The sequence below is a fragment of the Zonotrichia albicollis genome, unplaced genomic scaffold (assembly GCF_047830755.1).
Source record: "Zonotrichia albicollis isolate bZonAlb1 unplaced genomic scaffold, bZonAlb1.hap1 Scaffold_257, whole genome shotgun sequence".
Lineage (NCBI taxonomy): Eukaryota > Metazoa > Chordata > Aves > Passeriformes > Passerellidae > Zonotrichia > Zonotrichia albicollis.
In genome coordinates, this window is record NW_027428429.1 from 176,466 (window position 1) to 193,162 (window position 16,697).

Below are 16,697 nucleotides of genomic sequence, written 5' to 3' on the forward strand. Positions count from 1 at the left end.
GCGGCTCCGGCTGGGACAAACCCCGCTGGCTGCGCCGTGTCCGTGTCCCCCCGGACAGACCCGCACCGGAGGCTGCCCCACCCCCGGCAGCGTTCAGGGCCGCGCTGGATGGGGCGCTGAGCAACCTGGGCTAGTGGAAAGTGTCCCTGCCCATGACGGGGGGTGGGAATGAGATAAGTTTTAAGGTTCCTTCCAACACAAACGTTTCTATGATTCTGCAGTCTCAGCTGTTCTGCTTCATTCTTTTGCATGAAATCACAGTGTGACACCTGGGTAAACCCGTGTGTTTATCAGCAGTGTTTTAGTGATTAATGCAAAACACAGCACTAGCGGGGCTGCTGGGGAGGAAGGTAACTCCATCCTTGAGAGACTGAGTACAATACTAAATAAAAGAAGCTGCACTTGACTCAGGAAAAGATCAGACTCAACAATGGGAGTCTGCTTGAATGCTTTGTTTTCCATTAGAATTCGGTTAGTCTTCTAGATATTGCAGTTGTTTAGTCTGAGTTAATCTGCAGTCAGGTGTTATGGAGAGAAAGGCATTTGCTCTGCCTGCAGTAGCACGTTCCCTTCCCCTTTGTATTCACACTAGTGGGCACAGGGTACTGTAACTTTTCTGGAGAGCAACAGACAAGAGCAGAAACTTGGCAATTACTGTTCCCTGACTTTGATAACTTTCCATCTTTCCTTTTCCTGAAGTCCGTGGGAACACATGTCTCCTACACTGACAATATGAGAGAGGATTTGAGATGTTTCAGAAAATGAGAGAGAGAATTCTCTGCTCTCTGCGGGACGGTGGCAGCTGTGTTCAAGAAGGAAATACTCTTATCTTTTCACAACTTTGAATTTCTGTATCAAGGCTGGTTCTGCTACTTAATGCCACCTCATGCTTTCAAGATTAGGAATTAGTAAATTGGGAGGAGAAGAGTGAATGGAATTCTCTTAGCTGTGTTACAGCACTGTGTGAATAGTTTTACCTGTGTTGGAATTGATCTGTGGTAGAAGTTGCAGTTTTTCAATCATTTGGGTGTCATATGAGACTGTTAATTCTTAGTGCAGCTTAACTGTTTTCTGTTTGGAGCAGTGAACCAGATGGATAGGTTTTTTAAAGCTTTTTTTTTTCCTGCTATGTTTAGCCGTACAGAACCTTCAGGTAGTTCCCAGGAACGGTTCTGCAAAGATGAGGATGTTCCTGGCTCCTTTGTATTTGAGGAAAAGCAGAGAAGAAGTGAGTGTGAAGATGAATGCAGACAGACTGCCCACTCACCTGAGAGGTATGAGAGCAAACTTCTGTGCTTCACTTAGGGAAATAATTCTGTACAGGTCAGTGCTGTCAGGTTTTTGTAGGAAATGTTTAGTGTGGAAGGGCAGTTAATACTCAGCTTTGGGGTTTGACACTTTTGCTATTGAATGCAATCCATCAGAGGTACAGAGCAATAAATATGGAAAATTTACCAGCATTGCTGAATTACACGATTTAACAGGAGGAAATGCAGTGCAATTTTTTCAGCTTCTCAGTTTATACGGCCGGGTACTGAGATTTCTTTAACCATTGCTGGTATGTTCTGAAAGTAGAGGAGCTTTTTCAGGAGCAGGAATGCCCATCCTTCATACAGTGGTGCCTTTCTGCAGCACAGCAGGGAGGATGACTGTGACATGCACTTCCCTGTTTACTGAAATATCTTGTCCTGGGGGGATGTGTGTGAAGCTCAAAATGGTTTTGCGTCCAAACTGTGAGAGATGTGTTCGGTGTTGCTCTGTGTGACTGAGGAATCCTACCTCAAAAGAAAACTTCTTCAGCAGCATATGCTGTTATTTAACAGAACAGCGGTAAACATCTGAACATAGATCAAAAGTGTTACGTGTGTAAAATCTGTTTTTGTAGTTCCTGTTCTCCCAATTCTTCTCCAGTATGGAAACGCAGAAGAAGAAACAATTTTGACTCCTCTGCGGTTTCAGAGAGCAAAAACCATTACCTGGAGATGTACCACACTGCACTGGAAAGGTATGAAATGATTCTCCATGTGGGGAGTCATTGATACCATGAACTGACTTTTGGAACACGACTGGTATTTTCCCCTCCCTTGTTAATAGCTTTAATTGTGTCCAAATGTGTGCAATGTAACGAGGAAGGGAGATCATGTCAGAATAATTGTGCTGTATGATAGCAAACATTTACAGTGCTCTGTTGTAAAATGTCAGTAGACACAGCACAGGTTGTGTTTTGTGTGTAGATTTAGGCAACACTAAGGATTGGGGCAGTTTAGTTTAGTAGACATTTCACACTAACCCTAGTGAAAATGTTCCTGCAGGTATGGTTTCTTCTCTCTGCTTAGGCCCCTTCTGAAAAATTAAGAGGAACTGTGTTACCACAGTGCATGGATTCAGACATGTTCATTTTCTTTCCAGCCTTACTGCCTCAGGACATCAGGATGCTTTTTCCAAGTGCTCAGAGTGGGAAGCCTTTGGTGGAAAAGATGAAGTAATGACAGTGCAACAAAGTATGGAAATAACAAGGTAAATACCCCAGTGATTATGTTGTTATTTCTATTTGTCGCTTTTGCTGTAATGCTGTCCTTTCCTTTATTTTTTCATCTTAATACAGCACCTTAATTAAAAGACCTAATGTTTCAGACTTGGTAATTTGCAAATGTTACCTGTCAGCCAGAAAATCTGTTTTTATCTCTCAAATAAAAAAGGATCAATGTTTTTAAGCATTTCAAGAGCACCTTTTCTGTCTCTTAATATTTTTGTGATGAAGTAACAACTTGGCATTTGCAGCAGTAGATTTTAGTGAAAAATTTCTCTTGCACTGTTGCTTCCTGTGGTGCATTAATAAGATGGGCGGTAATCTGGGTTAAACAGATTTTATTAGCAATAAGTCTTTTGTGTAATTAGATTGTCTTTGATCTACATTTGATGCAGGCTCTGAAACATGGACTAGGATATAAATATCTGTTAATCAGTGATCTTTGAAAATTTTGCCTGACAAAACTCATTAAGAATATGGCCAAAATTAGTTTTACACTTAGATTTTGGATTATAGCAATGTGAGGAAAAGGCAGCTAGAGCTTTTAAACAATTATGCTGCTGACATTTTTCTTTTGACTATTGATTTTTAATTTAAACTCTTTGAACATTAATAAGATTTAACATGCTTTCACTTTTTTAAAGTGCTAATTCAATATTTGAAAATATTTAGTCTCTCTTTGTATATAGAAGTATTGAAGAAGGAATTTCTCCTGTGACAGAAAGACTTGAAGAATAGGGATGTAGTCTGAGATCAGCAGATCAAGTCTTGGCCAACTGCTGCTGTCGTGTAAGATCTGCACTGAAAGAGGAAGACATTTGCCGTCAGCATAAGTGCAATCAACATAAGGTGAAATTATTCAGGTAAAAGAAGCATCTCTGGGTCAGAGATGGAAACAGAGCCTGTCCGGTTTCCACATAGTTGATACTTAGCATTTTTGCAGTGGTCTTTGTTGTAAATTAGGCTGTATTAAGGAGTTTATATATACAGTGGGTTGGTAATCACTTGTTCTAATTGAAAAAAAGGCTCTGTTAGTGTAGAATGTATAAAGTGAATGCCTTCTCTGTACAGCAACACATGAGTGTTCTGGGATGGAAAGATCAGTATTTAGAGCAGCATTGCCTTTACCCTTGGGGTTAAGTTGTGATGAGCTCTAACTCTCAAGTGTCAGGAACTTTATCTGTGGAAGTTTAATCTTGCTTGAAAATCACATAGTGGTGTTTACATGGTAGAATTCCACACTACCTTCCCTTTGCTAAAAGAAAGTTTCTGTCTTAAACAGGAATAAATGTGAATATATATGTGAATATATCTGGTTGATTTCTAGGGAAGAAACCTTAGTCCATAGGACACTTAAGCTATGGCAGAAATTTGTTTATTAGAATTGAGATAAAAGTTTGTTTTATAAATTAATAATGACATTTAGACAAAAATGATGCAGGGGGTTGGGAAGAATAGGCTCAGCTGCTTCCTTTTCTCTCTGTACTTCGTAGAGAATCTAGTACTGTATTTTTTCAGTAATTCATGTTCTCAAAATGTTCATATTAGTTCTAACACTTTATTTAGTATGGACAGTATGGGTTTCTCCTTTATACTGTGCTATAAGCTCAACCATATGCTCTCTTCCATTTACTGCCACTGTAACACTACAGCTTAAACGAGGAAAAGAAGAGAATATTTTGTTTTCAATGCCTGGATATAGCATGTTTATAAAATGCTGTTACCTGCTTTTTTGTTTAGGTTTCTCCAGACCTTTACAAGGATAGATTGTTTTCTGCAAGCTGTGCCTCAAGTGTAAAACTCCAAATTTCATGAAACCTGTTCTACAATGACAATGGATGTTCCTTAAAGCTTTTGTGAGGACATTCCTGCTGTGCCTGCACTGGCAGGTGACACATAATATAATGTGCATTAGATTTCAAAGGCTGCTTCAGGTGATGGATCCTGCCATTCCCTCTGGAGGTCTTGTTCCTCAGAGTGTGCTGATGCTTCACCAGTGTCAAGTCAGACTGAAATCCAACCCCTCCAACCAAGGAACCTCCTCTGCTCCCCTGGACCAGCCCTGGACCTCCAGCCTGAAGAACTGCTTCAAAAGAATGTAGATCATTTCAGCCTTCTCCAGTCACTAAAGACAAGCTGTTCAAAACTTTTGGCCTATTTATTGTTCTCTGAGATGTATTAAGGTGGCATTTGCCTAAATCAGGTGAGAGAAGAGAAAGGAAAGGTAGATGGTTTATCAAAATCAGATCCATTTCTTGCAGGGGCTGAGTGACTGTTAGAACAGCAGCACAGCTGAAATACCTGGATTTTGCTTTTATGCGTGTTGCAGCTTGACCCAAAGAGCCAGTCTACAGTTAAAAAGTAGGAGAGGATGCATTCAGTGCCTGTTGTTCGCACAACTACTGGGGATAAATGGCAGTATTTGCAGGTGTGGAGCTGCTCTTGTCCAGGCTAAGGGTTGTGATGGTGTTGGGATAGACTCTTCTTTTTCTATTCTGCTCACACTGTGTGCAGAAGTTTGAAGTGAGAGCTGTGGCTACAGTGGTTTGGACTAAAGCCACGTGCCAGTTACAAGAGTTCCACAGTCCTTGTGTAGCATGTACTGGGACACCAATGGCTGCTAGAGCTGGGGGCTGTTTCTCTGCAGGAGTTTGGGTTTGCTTTCCCTTGCTGTGGGGCTGGCAGTACCCAGGGCCAAGAGCCCATTGTGCTGCTGATTTGGAAGTAAGCTGCTTCCTCAGAAACTACTCTCACTCCCAAAATGTAATTTCCAGGCATGCTCAGGCATTTTTCCCAACACAAGGGTGTATCAGTCACACACCACAGAGCATGTGTGTATACAAGGGACACATCTGTACAGCACTTTTCTAAGAGGTAATGTTTAGAACCTTGTTGTTCCAGTGTGCATGTTTCCTTGTGATTTATGATGATTGTAAATAAGGGAATGTGTTACATTTTTGGCAATTTGCCTTTATGCAGAAGAATTAAAGACTTGAACTTCAAACATTGTTGTTAGTCTGCTTTTGCAGTTGTGTTGTCAGTTTGATTATAAAAGGAATATGTGGGTTCAGTAGTCCTTTCTTGTTTGTTCTAGGGTGTTTACTTGGTTTGGGCAGTGATTTTGGATTTTCAGTCCTTGCCAAAAGTGCAAAAGAGGAGTCTTCAGAGATTAAAATCAGACTCTTGAAGGCAGTTTACAATTCTGGTTTTGTCCAGCCCCTGGGTTTTAAGGCATTGTAACTTAGTGGGATGGAGCAGCTGAAGTCCCAGCACCATTCTGCCATGGAAAGGGGTCCTGCTGGAGAAGATGGAACTGCTAGGTGAGAGTAATGGGCTGTTTAGAAATACTTTAACTCATCTGAAGTATTTTAGGAGTATTAAGAGCCCTTAAGCATTTGCCTGTGATGGACAGGGCCTGCAGTAGATTTAGGGACACATCCATAGGATTTTGCAATTCGACAGTCCTTAAAAGATTTTTGTATTTCTTGGTTGAAGATATTAGACTAGACATAGCATAACCAGTTAACTGCCTATGGCACTTAAATTTTGGGCAGATTTATTCCCTCACCCAGATTCTGTGTGCTTGAACAAGCTGTGCTAGCACAAGAGAAGGAATGAAACAGCAGATGAAGTCTGAGGTCTGCTAAAGTAATTTCATGCAGTGCTGCCAGTGGATGTAGAATCATTCTGTGTTCTAATTAGTAACCTCATTAGTCTAAATAGAGCACTCAGAACTGGAATGCAGCCTGGCCATGCACTTGTTTACCTACCCAACGCTGTCTGACACAGAGCTTGCAGCTGAGCTAAGTGAAGCAGAAGTCTGGCACTCCACCCCCAGTTTTTCTTTTAATTTTACCCAACTTAATTAAATCTCCCCTGCATAAATCTGTGCTCAGTTTATAATTAAACCAAAATATACCCTGAACTTCAACAGACAGGTTTCAGTTTCTTCCTAGCAGTGACAAGTATCTTCTGTTGGCATGCTTCCAGTGGGAGAATCTCCTTATAGGTGATACATTCATTATCTGTGTTTGTGGAAACCATCCTTCACTGCCAGTTCTGAAATGCCACGGGTTGTGGGTACTTTGCTTTGTATCTTAAACTCCTTTGAGGTCACAGCTGAGGATATCTCCTGCTATCTCCTCCCCTTAAATTCCCACTGCTTTTCTGAAGGATTTTTGTTGCTGACAAGGACAGAAAGATGCAGTGCAGCTGTAATGCCTGAGCTGTGTCCCAGCAGATAGTTCTGCTGGATAAACTGAATTTAATTTGTAGATTGTGTTGTGCTAAAATACAGTGTGGCTTCCAGGCTGTAGCTGTCCTCTGTCTGCCTTGCTTGGGTGTGTTCAGGTAAACGTGCTGGTCTAGCTTTTGTCAGAGCCAGGCTGAAGGGAGGGGAGTTTGTTTGTGCATGTTTTGAACCTCTGCTGTGCTTCAAGCATGATCTTGGTGCAAGAACACCGTTCTGTTTTCCATCTCAGTTTATGCTATTTTACCTAATATTCTCAGAACAGTAACACTAGCCCAGAAACCAGCCATGTTTTTCTCCTCTGTTGTCAACCCAAATCCATGGATTCTTCCCCAGGAGTGCCCAGATAGCAGATCTGCAGCAGAACCTCCTGGATGCAGACAATGGAGATTGGGCCAAGCAGTGCTGGGACAGCATTGCCACCACCCTGGAGGCCAAATGTGCTCTGAAGTATCTCCTGAGAGAGGTAAACCCTGCATTTTCCTTTTTTTTTCCCCTGAAAACAAAGGCTGTAAGTCTGCTTAGCCACAAGTAACAGGAAGTGACCAAAGGAATTTGAGTAGAGCCTTCTCGTAGTGGATAAGGTTTATTAACGTCATCTATACTGGGGAGTGAAATCTGAAAAGCAGGGAAGAGGGGAGTGGAATAGATGAGGGTCTGGAGATGGCAGCTAAATGCTTGTATAGGAAAGGGAAAGGCAAGTGAAAAGTGGAAAGAAGAAAAGTGGAAGAGAAGAAAAAGTATCTAAAATACTTCCTGAGCAAGCAGAGAAGCAGTGGAATTGATGTTGAGATGGGAAAAAGAAAAATTGGAGTATTGTGGGATCAGAGAAAGAGTAACTGAAGGACAGAATTATCTGTTGCTCCCTGGTGCTTGGAAATCAAAGGAGAAGGGAGAAAGGAAAATACTCCAAGTGGTGCAGGAAGGGAGGTGAACAAGACCCTCAGCTCCAGGGTTTACACTTCCAAAGTGTCTGCCTTTGAATCTCTCCTGGTTTCCTTGGTGCTGAGGGCTGGTCCAGTTCCTGGGGTGGCTGGAAGTTACGGGGATGCTTCTCCTCCACACTGCAGCACCTGTCCCAGCAGGGAATCCCTGTCCCAAGCCATGCCTTGCTCTTGTTTTCCAGCTGGTCTCCTCCAAAGTGCGGCTGAGCAAACTGCAGAATGGCCTGCAGCAGAGCCTGGCCAGCTTCTCTCATGTGCAGAGAATGCTGATGGAAGAGAGAAACCACAAAGCAGAGATGGAGACAGAGTTCCAAAATCAGATTTTGGTGCAGGAACAGCAACACCAGCATAAGGTGAATCACAGCTCATGGAAATCTTTGAGTCTGGTCTCCAGGTCTGCTCAGAGAGAAAGGCAAAGGGGGATGTGCTGAAATGAAGCTGGTGCTGAATATCAGCTCAAATTTTGTTAGATTTTTGTAGATGGTTCATTCAAAGCCAAAGAAATCTCTGTATTTATCCTGTGCATATTGGTTTATTCAGTAACTTTCCTCCTGCTCTAAATGAGGAGGTTACACCTGAGCAGAACATCACTTTTCAAATAGATCAGGGTGGAATTGTGCTGGAAGTGGCAGGAAATTTCCCTGCCAAGTGCTCCTTTCAGGAATTCACCCCTGTTTATTCCAACTTGCTTTTAGGTTCTGTACCTGCTCAGACAATTCCAGCAGAAAGAAGCAGCGGAGAAGAGATTGGAAGAGTCCCTGAACGAACAAGAGAAACAACTGCAGGAGCGACTGCGGTTCCAGGTGCAGAGGCTGGGGGAGGCTGGGGTCCTTTGGGATTCCTGGAATTAGGAGAAAGAATTGTGTATTCCCTTTGTAGAAGCCTGCATGGAGTGGTTGCTGTGCAGGCTGGAATAACCCTGGGGGGTTTTCTCTTATTTATCTCTAATGAAACAAATTTCCTCTTGTCCTGCAAACAGGAGGAAGAGCTGGAAAAAATGAGGGAGATCTGTGAGAAGCACCAGGAACTCCTCCGCGAAAATGACACTCTGAAACAGGTAGAAGCCTTGTACAGACACAAGAGCCTCATGGCAACTGAGTTTGATGATTTTGCAGAGCTAATTCTTGTCACTTTTGACAGCAACTGCTGCTCCTCCAAGTTGCCAGAGGCCAGAAGCTCCAGCACATCCAGCAAAGGCCACCTGAGTCTCCAGAGTCTCCTAATTATGTTCCACCCAAAGTAAGAGGCTGCACAGTTTGTGTTGCACCTGAATTCTTGCCAGAGTTCATCTTGGCTATTGATAACGTGGTTTTCTTTCTCCTAAGCTGCTTTTACCAGGCACTTGATTGAAGTGGCCCTTTCAGTCCTTTCCAGAAGACTCAAATACTTTACATTAGTTTTTTGGTTAAAAAAAAAAAAAAGGCAAACAAACCCCCAACCCTGCTTCCTCATTGTAGTTCTGACTCTATATCCTCCTTCAAAATCCAGATTGTTTTTCTGTAGCATTCCCAGTCTTTAAATTATAGAGCAAGGCATGTGTTTCACAGCCAACTTTGTTGCTTTGCATGTAGCCAAATCTTAGTGCTGTGAAGAAGAAATTATTTAAAACTCTTTGGACAGGGGTGTGACACTTGTTCTTTGTCATGTGATGTGTCAACAACTCAGACTTTCAAGGATTTGTCATCAATAGTTTAAATTGAATTTTCAATCCTGATAATTAGATTGTTTTTTTCCTCCCTCACCCCACAACCTTCTTGGCCGTGAGGGACTCTGAAAACCCTAATAAAACCCTATTAAAATATAACAATTATTAATGTTATTAATGAAATAGAGCTGATTTTGGTGGCCTAACCCCTGGTGCTCCTGTGTTGCAGCCCAAGCGCCACCGGCAGATGACGGCCAAGCCCCAAGCACCCAGCCCTCAGGTGGATGTGGAGGAGCTGCTCTCTGACCTGAGGGAGCTGGAGGGTTCTGACTGGCTTCCTGAAAAAGCAGGCAGAGGAACCAGGAGAAACCTCATGGGGGTAAGATCCAGCTGCCCTTGATCCAATGTCTACTAGGGAACCACTTGCTGTGTGCAGGGGGTGGGATGGAGCTGTGAGGTGTGGTGTCTCCACTGTTCTCAAAGTGGTAGGAATGGGTTTTTGGGTGCCTGGGGATATTTGGGACATTCCCACAGACACAGCAAAAGTTGTCTGCAGTCAGCAAGACTTTTCTGGACAGGTTTGCCCTGTCCAAGTCACCTTCTCCCATGTTCTGTCCTGCTGCCTGTGTCTGAGCTGGCCACTGCTTTAGGAACAGCCCCAACAGCAGCCAATTTTAGGGGGAAAAGCAAACAAAAAAAAGGATGGCCTGTTGTGGATCCCTGTTTCCTTTGGGAGCCTGCAGCTTGCAGTCCTGACAGAGCCTCAGCTTCCATCTGTATGTGTCAGTCTGGAGCTTTAGCCTGTGGCTCAAAAAATTCCTGAGGCTTTTGGGATGGGGACTCCCTCTTTTTGTGGAAGTGTGGCACAGAAACTGGGATCCTTTGGCATAACCTCCAGTCAGGCACTGAGTAGCTGAAGGTACTTATCCTGTAGATCTTGAAGATGGATCTGTAGGTGGAAGGATTTTATTCTGGGTATTAGGAGGACAGTTATTCTGGGATGTAGCAAAATGCAGTGAAATGGCAGCGAAATGCAACAAGTGGCAGCTTGGGGGTGTCCCTGTCCTTGAGATGCCACAGCTGGCAGGACCTGGAGCCTTCCAGGAGCATCCTGGCCATTGGATTCCCCTTCTCTCCCTCACAGTGCTCCTGCAAGGGCCGCTGTGGGAACAGGCACTGTGGCTGCAGGAGGCAGAAGTTGGGGTGCACCGGCGGCTGCAGCTGCTCCACAGCCATGTGCAGGAACAGGGAGCAGGGCCTGGCGAGTGCTGCTGCCTCTGGCGGGCACAGGGGCTGCAGGGCCTGCATTTGGGCAGGAGCAAAGCTGGAGATAGGGATAATTCCCCAGTTTGTCCAGGCAGAGCAGGTGCACTTTGCTGAAACTCTGTGAATGTCACTAATTAGTGCCTCTCTGGTAACTGAGGAAAATTTTCCACTGCAGGACCAGACTCTGCCTTTCAGGACAGAATTTACGAGATTCACAGCAAAGATTATTGTGTTCCCACTTCTCATCCACAAATCTGAGGATAAAAAGTTCCATTTTTCCTTTTGGACTAAGTAAATTTAAGTTTTGTCTATGGCTTCAGATGACACAAAACCCTGACTCATTCCCAGATTTCTTTTTAAGAATGGAAGGGATGTTGTGGGGGAGGGGGTTGTAGCAGCAGGAAGGTCCATGAGAAACTGATGTTTTAGCTGTTCCAAGTGCGAATTTTGCTCTTGGATCTCAGAGATGTGGAGCAGGGACATCCCATAGTGCTCTAATTGTTGCCTATTTTATGGAGGCCTAGTCTCAGCTGCAGCATCCTGTACTGTGGAAAACTTACCAGCTGGAGAGCAGGGGGCTGTGGTGGGAAGGGAAGGGATGGATGCTCTGCAAGAGTTTCACCCTCTGCTGTCCCTCAGGAAACCACAACATGTGAGGAGCACAAAAGGGACTTGGAGGGGTCCTTGAAGCTGGAAGACCCCATGGAGGTGAAAGCAGAAGAGAGCTTCTTCCAGCCTGTATTGATCACACCAACCACCAAGGTATTCCCAGGGGAGAGCAGAGCTGCTGAGTGAGGGGTCTTGCAGGGAGGTCACCCCAGAGGAGAAGCTGCTGCTGGAAAACTCTGCACAGCTCCAGGCAGCTCGTGTGGAAGCTGAGAGTGTGCTGAATTCCTCAGTTCCCACACTGAAATGATGCCACGAGCTTGCCACGTTTTCCTGCAGCACCTTCAGCAAGGAGAGAGGGGAAGTGAAGGTGAAGAGTTTGCAGGATAAAATCCTCTCTGTCCATGTTCAAAGTGACCTCGCTGACCTGGCACATCTCATTTCACCTCAACTGAACCACTTCCCTTATATGGGAGCCCACTATTCCAACTGCTGTCTCTTCCTGCTGCATCTTGATATTTTGTAAAAAAATTGTCTTTTTTCTGACTTGAGTGAAAAAAACAACTCTTGAGGTTGGCCTGGCACTTGGTGCCCCGTATGAGGAAGAACACACAGCCAAACATCAAAAGAAGGTATGGAATCCCCCATACAGCCGAGAGCTGTGGCAGCCAGAGAGCTGGGACATTGGAGTATCAGCCAGAAAGCTGGGACACTAGAAATGTTACAACAACAAGTGGTAGAAGATAGGACAGCCGAGAGCTGTGGCAGCCAGAGAGCTGGGACTGTATAGGGATATGTATATATTCTATGGTTGTATCTAAGACAGCCGAGAGCTGTGGCAGCCTGAGAGCTGGGACTGTATGCGTATTGTAATTGTATAAACACTGCAGCGAAGATTACAACACCATACCTCTCTCTTCACCAGTTCAACAGCTGCATCCCTGTCTTTTTGGGTATATTTTGGCACAACAGCATCCACAGCAGTGTTTGTGGAAGTAGCAAAAGGGACTGGAGGAACATCACCACTCAGGGAGTCCGGAATTAGGGGATCAGCCTGTAAAGAAAAGAAAAATGCAAAGTTTAAACAGATTCTTACTGTCATACCACTGATTAGGTGCATGCATGTTATTTGAAGTCTAATAATATTTGAACTTATTAAGATAACACTGTGTTTACAGAAACTTAATTTTTTAACATTCTTCTGAGTGCATGAATAGAGAAAGAAGGAAAAAAAGGGAGCTTATGTAATTCAGCATGAATAAAGACTGCAGGCATGTGCAAAAGCTTTGGAAACTGTGCCTAGAAGAACCCCAGGAGTTTGCCACAGTATCTCCTTTGGTCTAACCAAGTGGTACATCACAGCAGGTAAAATATGTTCCTGACAGGGTCTCAAATCCTCCAGGGCAGCCAAAGGAATGTCCTGGGTTCCAACAATGAGAAATATTGTACTTGGCTTAATTTGAGAAATGTCTTAGTTATGGAAACAAATTTTCACTAGATTTGTAATAAAATGGTTTGAAAGGAACATCAAGATCATCTTGTTCCAACCTCTGGTCATGGGCACCAGTTGTTGTAATCATCGCTGCAGCGTTGTTCTTGCCTCGCTGCTGGGGCTCTTCTCCATTCTCTGCAGCACAGTCCTTCCTGTCTTCTCCTGACAAAATAGTTGAATGCTGCTTTTCTTTTTGAACATCTTCCCTGACGTGACAATCCTCTTTATTTACCTGTTGGATGAGGGCTTTGCCAATTTAGGAACTCCCAGGATGGTTGGGCTGGAAGGAGCCTTACGGATCATCCACTTCTACCATCCCAGGCTCCTCCAAGCTCTGTCCAAGCTGGCCTTGGACACTTCCAGGAATGGGACAGACCCAGCTTCTCTGGACATTCTCTGCTGGGGCTTTACTACTCACAGGGAAGAATTCCTTCCCAAAATCCCCCTCACTCTCCCTGCTTTCCAAGCCTATGAAGGCCTGGAGAGCTGTAAAATATTTCCAAGTGATTTAAATGAACTTGAAAGTTCTGAGGGCTTAGGCCCTAATATAAGATTGTCCCCATAATATTATGTAATAATATATAATAGTATATAATAGTATATATTATAAAATATATATTGTATAAAATATTTCATTATATATTTTACATTATATAGCATAGGATTATGTCATTGTTTATTTTAGAATGTGCACCTAATACATAAAATACAATTTATATATGAAGTGTTTCTGTGTATGCATAATTACCTACTGTGTATTCTCTCTATACACTATATTCTATATATTTTATGTATGTGTGCACACACATATGTGCATTCATATATAAATATCTATGTGTATAGACAAATGTATATATGTTAAAAAGTGAGTGGGAGAGTTTTAGTGTACAAGGCAATTACATGTGTGTGTATATGATAAATATATAACACATATATATGAAACATATATAAAAACATAGGTATGTATATAGGTGTAACTATAAATTATATATTAATTTATATAAAAATACATTTAAAAATAGAAAATAAATACATAGGAAAACCCCTGCCCCCTCCCCCAGGTGCACAAGACACCAAGACAAGGCTGCAAACAGTCTGCACTTTACTTCCACACTCCCAAGGCCCAAATGGGGCCTTCCTGCCCATTCCCACCCCCTGGAGTCTGTGTGAATCCCATGGGAAGGGCTCCCTGAATCCCACAGGAAAAGCTCCATGAATCCCATGGAAAGGCTCCCTGGATGCCATGGAAGGGCTCACAAGGCGTCGTCATCGTCGTCCTCGTGCTTCCTCTTGAGCGGGTTGGGGTCGGCGGCACTGGGCGGGACCGTGTTGGTGGTGATGAGGATGTTCTTGGGGCCGATCAGGGATGGGCTGATCAGGATGTTCTGCACCGTGGGAGTGGCTGTGGGAATCACGGAAAGGCAACACTGAAAGCTTGGAGCAATCCTTGCATTATTCCAGGCTCATCCCAAGAGGGAAGATGGGGAAATGTTGCAGGGAGGGGTGAGAACACAAGGGGGAGAGGGAAACAGGAGCCAGGGTAGGAGGCAGCTGCCCAGGATGGCCATGTTCTGGCTGCCACTGCTGTGCTGGGAATGGAAATTAACACTGGAACTTTTTGGAATGAGGGAGAGGGGGAGAAATTTCCCCATCAGCTTGGCCAAGGAGCTGTGAAGTGTTCCAGGCCAGCATGGAAGGTGTCTGTCCATGGCAGGGGCTGGGACTGGATGAACCTCTCCCTCGCAGCCCAAGCAGGCTGTGGCTCTGTGGTTCTCCCTGTTCCAGCCCCAGGAACCCCAGGAGTACCTGATTTCCCAGCGGGCTGTGAGGATGGGATCTGGAAAGTGAAGCGCTGCCCCGCCAGCAACGCCAGCGCTCCCACCTTGGCTGACACCAACATGGCCTGCGCTGAGGGGGTACCTGGGTTCCACACAAACCCCCCCAAAAAGGAATCAGAATAAATCCATAAACACTCCTACAACTCCCTCCCAAGTGGAATCTCTTATTAGGCACAGTGGGAATGCACAGGAACACAAGGACACCAGGTATAAGGATCAGATTTCCAGGCAGAGCTGCACATTTGCTCATTTTCCTACATTTACCCCAGCCCTACAGAACTCCAGACTATAAACACATAGGACATAGCTGTAAATGTTAAGATCCTTTTAAAAATGGATATTTCCCAGTGCTATTTACTTCAGCATCACACTGACACTGAGGAAAATAACCCTAAATTTTAGTGAAGTTCTTGAATAGTCCCTTAAATAAAGAATTTATCACAAATACGGAATATCTGTAATGCATTTACATTTAAATGTTATTTTAATAATCAAGATAAATTTACGAAATTAACTTTCTGATGCTGCCAAACAATATAAGGTTAGGCAGTCCCTGACAGTCCCTCAGGGACTGGAAAATGTTTTAAATCATTTCTCTTTATTTTTCCTTCCTAAAAGGAAGGTGGGAAATCCCCTGTGGAGCTGTTTCCTACCCAAAGTGGGAGTGCTGGGCCTGCTGCTCATGGCGCCCATGCTCAGGCGATGGACGGTGATCCTGCCTGCTGTGGAGGAGACCTGTGGGGAGAGAACCAGAGAATCAGGGAATGGCCTGGAAATAAAAGAGAAGTCCCCCCACAGTGAGGCATTCAGGGCTTCCCAGAAAAGGAAATATTTTCCCCCTGAAGTAGAAACAACTGATGTGGAAGTCAAAAATACTCTTTAATATCTACAGCAAAGTCTGACTTGTGCCTCTGACAACCTGACATTAAACCTGACAGTTCCTCTTGGACGTGAGGAGGAATTTCTTCAGGGAAAGGATGGGCAGGCACTGGAAGGGGCTGCCCAGGGAGGTGGTGGAGTCCTCACCCCTGGAGGTGTCCAGGGAATGACTGGATGTGGAACTCAGTGCCCTAGCACAGACTGGATTTGGTGATCCTGGAGGGCTTTTCCAGCCTCAGTGATCCTGGGATTCTGCAGTATTTCTTTAACACTACAATACTCCCATACCTTAAATTTTCCCATATGTTAAAATTTCCCGCATTTCAAAATTTCCATTTAAAATCAACCAACAACAAATTGCGAATCCAGCCTGGAGACCTCCGAGCTGACATGCACAGGCCAATATTCACTCCCACCTTTCAGAGCTGTGGAAAACTGCAATTTAAAACCCCTCCCAACCCCCGGGGGTTCATCCCCGATCCCTGAGCCATCCTCACCCTCTTCTGCAGGGATTTCAGGCGGTAGCTGGGGGCAGTCAGGCGGACCTGAGTATGGCTTGATCAGCGGCAGCGGCGTCCGGTTCTTCTGGTGAGCAATGTCCAGCAGGAACTGCAGAGACACGGCCACAGCCCCGGGTCTGGGCACATCCCCGTGTCCCGGTGACATCCAGGTGTCCCAGCCTCATCCCCATGTCCTGGTCACATCCCCATGTCCCAGCCACATGCCTGTGTCCTGGCCTCATCCCCGAGTCCCTGCCCAGCCCCATGTTCCTGTGCCACCCCTGTGTCCTGTGCCATCCCCGTGTCCCCAGCCGCGGTGGCAGCACTCACGTCGCCGGGCGCGGGCGATGTGAAGGACTGGTCAGTGAGGCACTGCATCGCCAGCCGCACGTTGTCCGCGTCCATGCTCGACCTCTTGGCATGGCTCCAGTAGATCTTGGCGTCCTCCAGGATGGTGGTGACGTATCCTGGGGTAAATGGGCTCTGGATTTGATGAAACACTCCCCAGCCCCATCCTGCTCTCGCCTGGCTGGCACTGAAACCTCTGCGGGTACTGCTCAGAGGGCCCGAGGGCAGCGCTGACGGGATAACGGGATAACGGGAAGGAATTCTTCCCTGCCAGGCCCTGTGGCTGCCTCTGCATCCCTGGAAGTGTCCAACGCCAGGCTGGACGCAGTTTGGAGCAACCCGGGACAGAGAAAGGTGCCCCTGCCCAAACCATGCTGGGTTTGTGATTCTGTGATTAAAG

General features: G+C 45.0%; 1 protein-coding gene and 1 long non-coding RNA gene across 9 annotated transcripts in view; both read left to right on the forward strand.

Annotated features, from left to right (window-relative positions):
• The first annotated feature begins 10 nt into the window (after window positions 1-10).
• Window positions 11-5,555, forward strand: LOC141727859 (uncharacterized). Of its 5 annotated transcripts, none has more exons than XR_012578695.1 (6): window positions 11-350; window positions 1,137-1,274; window positions 1,912-2,005; window positions 2,410-2,517; window positions 3,203-3,393; window positions 4,271-5,555. It is a non-coding gene; the product is annotated as an uncharacterized LOC141727859 (long non-coding RNA). The 5 variants fall into 5 exon arrangements; XR_012578691.1 differs by having other exon boundaries at window positions 13-350; window positions 1,886-2,005; XR_012578692.1 differs by having other exon boundaries at window positions 13-273; window positions 1,886-2,005.
• Window positions 5,556-5,704: 149 nt separating this feature from the next.
• LOC141727858 (chromosome-associated kinesin KIF4-like) overlaps window positions 5,705-16,697 on the forward strand; it is a 28,565-nt gene continuing 17,572 nt past the window's right edge. The window contains exons 1-9 of one of the 4 annotated variants that reach the window (XM_074534140.1): window positions 5,705-5,850; window positions 6,521-6,539; window positions 7,116-7,245; window positions 7,906-8,076; window positions 8,419-8,526; window positions 8,703-8,780; window positions 8,864-8,962; window positions 9,598-9,747; window positions 11,274-11,396. In XM_074534140.1, the coding sequence (XP_074390241.1) occupies window positions 5,838-5,850; window positions 6,521-6,539; window positions 7,116-7,245; window positions 7,906-8,076; window positions 8,419-8,526; window positions 8,703-8,780; window positions 8,864-8,962; window positions 9,598-9,747; window positions 11,274-11,396 (891 nt within the window). In that variant the 5' untranslated portion in view covers window positions 5,705-5,837. Of the gene's footprint in view, window positions 5,851-6,520; window positions 6,611-6,672; window positions 6,881-7,115; window positions 7,246-7,905; window positions 8,077-8,418; window positions 8,527-8,702; window positions 8,781-8,863; window positions 8,963-9,597; window positions 9,748-10,512; window positions 11,041-11,273; window positions 11,397-16,697 lie in introns of those variants that run through there. The other 3 variants (XM_074534139.1, XM_074534142.1, XM_074534141.1) reach the window with 3 other exon arrangements.